The sequence below is a fragment of the Hippoglossus hippoglossus genome, chromosome 21 (assembly GCF_009819705.1).
Source record: "Hippoglossus hippoglossus isolate fHipHip1 chromosome 21, fHipHip1.pri, whole genome shotgun sequence".
Classification (NCBI taxonomy): Eukaryota; Metazoa; Chordata; class Actinopteri; order Pleuronectiformes; family Pleuronectidae; genus Hippoglossus; species Hippoglossus hippoglossus.
This window is the reverse complement of record NC_047171.1, coordinates 4,053,863-4,062,117: the sequence shown is the minus strand read 5'-3', so window position 1 is coordinate 4,062,117 and position 8,255 is coordinate 4,053,863. Positions and strand designations below refer to the sequence as shown.

Genomic DNA, 8,255 nt, shown 5'->3' with positions numbered 1-8,255 from the left:
CATAGTAGGGCTATTCTTTTTATTTATTATGATCATATTATACTATTTTATTTAATCAACTTTCTCTAATCTCTCTTAGTATTTTTATATTATATCTTTATGTTTTTCTCATCTCTTATTTATTATCGAATCTTTATCTTATTCTCATCTCTTTTAGTATTTTATTATATTATATTCATCCCTTTATCTCTTTGTTTACGTGCCTTTTGTGTTTCTCCATCTACATATTTATGAAATTTACAGTAGCGTTTCATCTGTTACTGTTAATATTGTTTTGCTGTGTGTGTGGATGGGGGTGGGTGGAGGGGTGTAAATGGTTTTATTGTTTTTATCCTGTGAAGCGCTTTGTGTTGCCTTGTTTGCAATAAAACTGCCCTGAATCAAGTCTGATTGTCTGAGTGACTCATGAATATACATTATACAATTAGCTCTTTCTGATCTTTTCTCGTGTGTGTGTGTGTGTGTGTGTGTGTGTGTGTGTGTGTGTGTGTGTGTGTGTGTGTGTGTGTGTGTGTGTGTGTGTGTAGCTCCCTGTGCTCCACCTGTGTGGACGTGTTGTTGTTGTTGTTGTTGTTGTTGTTGTTGTTGTTGTCCACCAGTGACTTCACATGGGCAGGTTGTCCTCCGGAGTCACGTGGTCACGCTGAGCATCCTTCGCGGATGCAGCGGCTGCGCGTCGCGTCCTCTCCAGGTTCCATGGATCAGCTTCACCGCAGCAGCTCCTGCTCTCACTCCGCCTCCTCTTCCTCCGCGGCGCTGCTCTACGACACCGCAGGTAGGTTCGGCGAACACGTTGTTTATCTGTGTTTTTAATACATGTTGAAGCGCGCGCACGCGTCTTGGAGGCGTCGAGAAGGGGAAAAAAATCGATGCAGAGTCGGTGCACGGTCACTGGACACGCAACAAAGACATGCATGTGGCCGAGCCGAGGACATGTGACCGCGCGGGGCTGTGAGATGAAGTTTTTTTGCATCCATGTAAATAGATGCTGCAGGAGAGCCTCCGTGCAGAGCTGCACCGAGAGGCTCACACGTCTCCGTCGTGCAGGTGGAGCATCACTGCTCCGGAGGCGGTGTCTGTACTCATAGTGTGTTGATAGTGGTCGTTGCATGTGCACATCGTCCTGAGACCAGCAGCTCTGCAGGTGATGCAGAGTGCACACATGCAGAGGCTGGGTGGGGGGGGTGGGGGGGGGGTGGAGGTGGATGTAAGGTCACTCACATGTAGTAATGACTCAGCAGCCGTCGTCCACTGAGGAGAGGGAAGGTGCTTCACTGGATTCCCCCCCTGGCAGCTGCTCATATTCATACTTGTTTGTGTTCTGGAGGAAACCAGATGGTTCTGGTAACGTGACACGCTCCGGCCTCAATGTTTTATAAAAAAGGAATTACAGAAGTGAGTGTGAGCATCGATCACTGCACCACTCAGGTCTGAAGCAGAGGCTGCAGACCGTGGGGTCGGAAAACCCATGAGAAGGAAGAGTAGGAATCCAGGTAAATCGACTGAAGGGTAAAGACCCCTTGTGATATGTTTGACCCTGTCAATATTTAGCATTATTATTTTTGCACTAACCTCTGTAGCTCAAGGTAAAACCGATTCATTAAGTAATTAAAGGCCATGTTAATAATAAGTATATGTACAGAACATAATCTTGTCGTCCAACCTACGCACTGGAGTTTCAGGGTTAAACAGCGTTGCAGTGTCCACGTTTATCAAATTAAGTGTGTATACATATACATATATATATAAATCTCTATAGTTTATCATTTCTCTGTCTCCTCCGATTAGCAGCAGTTATATCTTAGAGTCTGTCACATGAGGAGAGACAACAAAGATGAGGATTTCGACTTAAAGGATGGTCAAAAAATATTATGGATGTTTTTAGGTCGATCAGCAAAATAAAACAAGACTTTTTGTTTTCTGCTGCCGGGCCAACATCTTAGAAATATGCTATCAACAGCTAGCTTAACGTAAGCTAGGCATAGCTTCGGTATTTTTTTTTATTACTTCATTTATTATTCAGAGTTATGATACTATAATACATATTTTAGCTGATAGATAAAGAACTTGGGGTTTGAGTCTCATCAAACACTCTTTTATTCCTCTGGTGTCTGACTGAACGACTCATTGACATACAGAGATATTTCTTCTTCATCTACATTCAACTCTTTCTTTGAAGCTTATTTTAGAGATGGTCTATATCTTCAGCAGCATCACAGTGTGGAGGTTTGAGGCCTTTGTAAAACTACGAGCTTCTGTTTGCTGCCCACTTGTCTCTAAATATAGTGACACATCAAAAATAGCTGCCAGCTGTGCCTGAGAGTATAAACCTGCCACTGGCTGCGTATTTCATGCGGCATTTTCCTCCCGTTATGCTATTTACATGTTATCATTTGACACTGTTTCTCAGGGACACTGCTGCTGCATCTTGGGATTAGCGCTTTTCAAGATGATGGGGATTTGTTTGAAGAAATACAAACAAGCCAGTACAGCAGAATGGTAATGGCTGCAGCCAGATGTTGGGGACACTGGGTTTGATCTGGCTGGACATCCTGACAATATATAAAGATGGATGCGTTACCACCTCCTCCCACTACTCGGAAATGAAGCCAAAATATTCCCCCTACGAATGCTCCCATCTTTTGGAGACCAAATGTGATTCAGTGTCACGATGCTTCCTCCCGTCTTTATAGCATCAAATAACTAATTAAAACCAGTTGAGCAAACAGTGTGATAAGAACAACCTAAAATATTATAAACCATCTCCAAGAAAAATATATTTGACCTGAACTTTGACTTTTGACTTTTTAGTTTTAGTCCATGTCCCATCCACTAATGTGAAGGACGCAGGGTTTATACTGCAGCTAACCACTAGGTGTCGATCAAGATGCTTTGGCTTTACTTTTGGGGAGCTCTCATGTCATACATCTTAAAATACAGTCTCTGCTTTCTGACCATCAGCAGTGCTGCCTGGGAGTTGTTGGTCTTCGTCGTGCTACAGGCGGATCTGTGTGGTGTAACAGGTTAATTGTGGTTTGCAGCAGATCTCACACTCTCCCGCTGATCTGTGAGTGAAATTGTGTCAACGTTACTCAGTATGTACTGTGAAACTCTGCAAGATGTCTGTGCTCTGAGGCCAAGACTCATTCTAGTTCGGTTTCTGATCTGAAGTAATGATTCTCCACTTTCTTTGATGCAGTACAGATGATACTAGTTACATGGAAATACATATTTGCTGTGGATTCAGGGCTGCTGGGGAAAAAGTTGTAGTCACCTCACCACTTATTATGCACTTTTTTTCTATAGCAGCTGTTTGATTACAACATCTTATCACACACACACACACACACACACACACACACACACACACACACACACACACACGTTTTAGTGCTCATCATCCCACCCCATCATATTCACATGGACACAGACCTCATGTGTTGCAGACGTGTGGACAGCCACAAATATATATATTTAATTCATTTACAGATAACATAATAACATAATGCACTGTAAAATGTAAATACTAACATAAAGGTAAAATACAGTTCAAATATTTGTACTTTCCATCTCAGGAAAGTGTTGTTTCTCGTTGTGTTACCTTTTTTTTGGGTCTGTTTTGTGTCGACATCCTCAGCTGCTCCCGACCTCCCACCAGAACATTATTAACGTGCGTCACCTATGCATGTCAGCGTCCCCTTCACACACTCAAAGAGCCTCTCCGATTACCTGCTGGTACGAGCGGGCCGGGACATTCGATATCACCGTAGCAGTGATTCAAGTGGTGTTAGGGTGGGAATGAGCTTGCTCAGCTCTGACCGAGGTGATCACACACTCCACTGGTGGGCAGTCAGGATGACACCCGGGCCCTGCAATGTGAGCAGAGCATATTTCCCTCTAGATGACATGCTAGTGAGTCGACAGAAACGTTCCGCGATGTGGGAGATGCTCAGAATAGTTGAGTCTCTGGGGGCAACTCTACGCAGGGTTAGGATACAAGTCAATGCTGTTTATTGAGCTGTCGATACAAACCTGATTTACTTTGTAATATGTGTCACCAACTAAGCTTGTGCACTAAGATGATTCTGCACAATTAAACAATCAACATTCTTGCTGCATTAACGGACCCAGTAGCTCACTGTAGCTCATCTCTGTAGCTGCCTTGTAACCGTGACATTTTGTGCACAGTAAAGAGGTAACTCCCCAAACTGTGCTGCATCTCACCACAGCACCTTTATGTGTGCAGGGCTTTGTGCAGCATGCCGGCGATGAGACAGCTGCAAATCTCTCAGAGGGAGCGAATGAGTCAGCGGAATAAAACCGAGACAGATGTCCAAGCCTCTCTTCTTTTTTTCTTTTTTTTTTGTGACAGTGGGAAAACAGCAGCTCCCAAACCCGAGCCGGCCATTTGGGATTCGTCAGTTATATCACGTCAGTTTCCATGACTTATTCATGTGCAGACCACCTATTATTCAAATGCTGTTTGGGTGCTTCACTCAGTCTAATATATACAATTTTGTTGCCACCTGCTTGCACACAATGACTCACACAAACTCCACACTTTTAACTTCTTCATGCAGCCAGTTGAATGGAATAACTCTTCATTATGTTCTGGTCAATTTGCCACTTAACCACAAATTGATTTAATTAACTCAACAAGCAGAAGAAGCAGAAACTCTGTAGATCTTTGGTAAATGGTGACCTCTCCCACTGCCCAGACAAATGACAGACGGCGTGTTGTCCTCCACATTAAAACCAGAATAATCAGTGGCGTCTATTTTGGCATCATCAGGATAATGAAGCAGACCTAAGGTGCCCTCTCTTGTTTGTTTGTGTCTGTGTGTGTGTGTGTGTGTGTGTGTGTGTGTGTGTGTGTGTGTTTGTGTGTGTGTGTGTGTGTGTGTGTGTGTGTGTGCTTTTCAAAGTCTGCACGCCAGCACCTCTAAAATCTCTGTAATCGTGATGTTTGTTTAATCCGTAAAAGTTTTTTTAATGATCCATTGTATGACATCAACCCCGTAGAAAAGCAAACTGTCTTCTTTATTTTTAAGGTTTTCCAGATACTCTTGCTGCTTGTCACCCGGCTTTATCGCCATAGCAACTGATAAAAACATCACACAGACACGAGGATCATACGTTTATTCATAAAATCAACTCAAATACCATCTTGTGGGTGGAAGCAGATGTGAAATGTCACGATGCATCAGAGTTAGCTGCTTGATTTATTACAGCATCTAGTGTCTTTATATGTGTTGAACTAATTTCCAACAGAATACATAGATCGTTTAATAGGGTTTGAAGTACATTGTGTTTGGTTACTGTCAATATGTTCCATATTTGTATTCATACTATAGTAATTCAGTGTTTCCTGTCCTTTCTGCAGGTTATGCCACCCCAAGGGCGTCCTGGATCTCCAGCCGTGAAAGAGAAGGGCTGAGCTCCATCCCCCCCCAAGTTCCTGCTGCTTAGCACCTTCCCCTTCTTCCCTCTTATGATAAGTCCCCTCGCCCAACCTCACTAGCCCCCCCCCCCCCCCGACTCCTACACCTGACCCCCTGCCACCCCCGCCATCCTCCACAGCAGCACCTTACTTCGTTCCTTCTCTCCCACTAAGACTTACCCTGCCAGTCCCCTGCGATCTACTCTTTACCGACTAGCTGCACGCCAGGCCCCATGGCGACAGGAGGTCATGCCCCTGAGATAGACGTGCTGATCAATCTACAACAGGTACAATTCTTTTTTTTTAATGTTTTTTAAAAGATGAATGTAGTAAAAATGATTTAAAACACATGAAACAGACACAAGGGTTGTGGCTTCTTTCCATTTGGAAGAATTTAAGAAGTCTTAAATCAAAATTTCTCAAACGTAACTTTTGAAAACAAAGAAAACCACTTGTGCTTTATTTCCTCCGCAGCCAGTTAGTGCTGCCCTGGGAGGATTCTGCTGTCTTTTCTCCAGCAGCTCCCTCAGGAGGTTCACTGTCCTCCCCAGTGCTTTGGAAGGTCCAACCTTGTGAAAAAAGGCAACAGCTTTCCGTTTGATTTGAATTGACCTCATTAAACCCGAGAGCGCTCACAAACGACCCATGAGTCCCATGAGCAAGCAATGTGACGCAGGTTCTTACAGTTCTGTGTGTTTATAGTCGTGTTTATTCCTTGTACACATTTGATTTCTATATAGAAACTCTTTTTGACAAAAGAGGGATGAATTTTTTATTTAGTTTTAATTCATTGAGTTGAAATGTGTATTTTTGAAAATATGCTTATTTATTTTCTTTCCAAGAGTGAGCTGAGCTTATAACATAAAAAGTGGACTTGGGGGAAAGGCAAAGGAAAAAGGTTTCAAATTGGAAAACACACAGATTTTTTCTCATTTATTTGATGCAAATACTTTAATATAATGTGTAAAGTATACGAAAAAGGAATAGAAGAGTAATCTTATGCTCTATTGGCAACAACAGCATTCGAGGCATATTTTCCTGACACCTGGACTGGATTTAACTGTCTGGTCTATTTGCAATATGAATAATAAAAATACAACACTGTACACACTAGCAGCAGTGCTGGTTTGCAATGTGGGATGTGATGGTAAGAGATGTTAAGGTTTCCTCTTGCAAAGCACTGTGACTGTGAAGTCTTTAGGATGGAAATATGGACATGCTAAGGTGCTAAGGTGTGTTATGGACGTTTTCTGGAAGCTGGTGAGAGGAGAACTCAGGCTGCAGCTGATGTCTTACGCAGAAGATTTTACAAAAAGATTCCCAGACCTTTGCGAACACAGAGATATCTGGAGTATGAGTGTGTAGCAGACGCGACTGTGTCAGTTTGTACAATGGAATAATTCTCAGTGAGCCTGTAAAAGGGTCATTTCGAGCTGCAGATTCCACTCGGAACATTAACGGTGGCAGCTTGGCTGAAAGCTTCAGACTAGAAAGTGAAGCGACAAAACAAGTCTTCAAATGCTTGTTTGACACAAAGCTTTGAAATGGTTTTGGATCCAGTGTTAACTCGGCCCTCAGCTGCAGGAGCAGATACTGTGACACATTTTCACAATCTTCACACCAATCAGCTGCCAAGCAGCTTCTTTATCATCGACCAGTGAGCAATTCCTGTGGATCACATGCATGCTGGAGGCTACTGGGAGCTGAGAATGTGTTGGATTTGGTGTTGCCAAGTTGTGCATCTTTCCAGATAGAGACGGTTTTTCAAAAGGAAGCATTTGGCTATAATAGTATTCTAACCCTCAGGCGAATCCTGCTCTTTGAAACAGCCTGTGTATCATAAATGTCAAGAACAAAGAACAGGTTTATGTTTCTATTGACATTTTATATTGTTGCACTATGGTTGAAAAAGGAATTTCAGTAAGATGTGCTTAAGGTTTAAACATAATCCTCAATAAAACAATAAGAGGGGCAGATTATATTAGATTATTCTTCTTTCTGCTCCTTTTCATTGAAGATTTGAGATTTTTTGTTTGCATTTCAATTGTTTTATTTGGTTGATGAATGAAATAAACATATATATATAAAATTCAGTTTTATCAGATTTTACAGACCAGTTTGATATAATCATAATTCTTCCTCTGAAGAAGGAGAGGAACTCAAATTCAAATTCTTCACAGATTTATTTTACCAGCAAAACAGCAGAGATTCCAATAAGATGATTTACTTTAGTCTTTAAAATGTGTCAACACTAGTACGACGATGGTATTTGTCTCTGCAGAAACGATAAAGTGAGAGAATTTCATCATGCGAAGACAAGATGATTATCTGGACTGAAAAGTGCAATGACTTGTCAATTAAAAACCGAATTGTTCCCTCCAGTGTCTCAGCACAGCCGTGAGTCACACGTGGATCTGTGAGAAATGCTCTCGTCCTGCCGAGTGCGTTCTATCTGTTATTCAAGTGAAACAGATTAGCTTGTGTTCTCAGGGATAACGAGCTGATGTGTCATGATGCGCAGTGGGGACCATGTTATCCGCAGTGCAAAGCATATTGTGCCACTGCTGAAGGAAATAAAAAGGGCTCAACGTTACATGAGTGGACCCTTAAATGTCCCCCCCCTCAATTACTCTGTACTTAGAATAACCGCACACATACACTGCATCCATAGAGACACGTCAGCATCTTTGCACCATTACCGCCTATAGGTTAACGATGCCACTCGGGACGATGACAGACTGAGGTGGAGGAAAATGTGTGAGGAGGATATTAAACTCTCCTCTGGTTGCCACAGAAACATCAGCAGCTATGACCG

At 42.5% G+C, this 8,255-nt stretch overlaps 1 protein-coding gene across 2 annotated transcripts in view; it reads left to right on the top strand.

The window, feature by feature from the left end:
- Positions 1-619: 619 nt before the first annotated feature.
- The window catches only part of slc4a3 (solute carrier family 4 member 3), a 29,238-nt gene continuing 21,602 nt past the window's right edge, over positions 620-8,255 (top strand). The window contains exons 1-3 of one of the 2 annotated variants that reach the window (XM_034573566.1): positions 620-775; positions 5,384-5,569; positions 5,628-5,727. In XM_034573566.1, the coding sequence (XP_034429457.1) occupies positions 5,674-5,727 (54 nt within the window). In that variant the 5' untranslated portion in view covers positions 620-775; positions 5,384-5,569; positions 5,628-5,673. Of the gene's footprint in view, positions 776-5,383; positions 5,575-5,614; positions 5,728-8,255 lie in introns of both variants that reach the window. The other variant, XM_034573565.1, reaches the window with a different exon arrangement.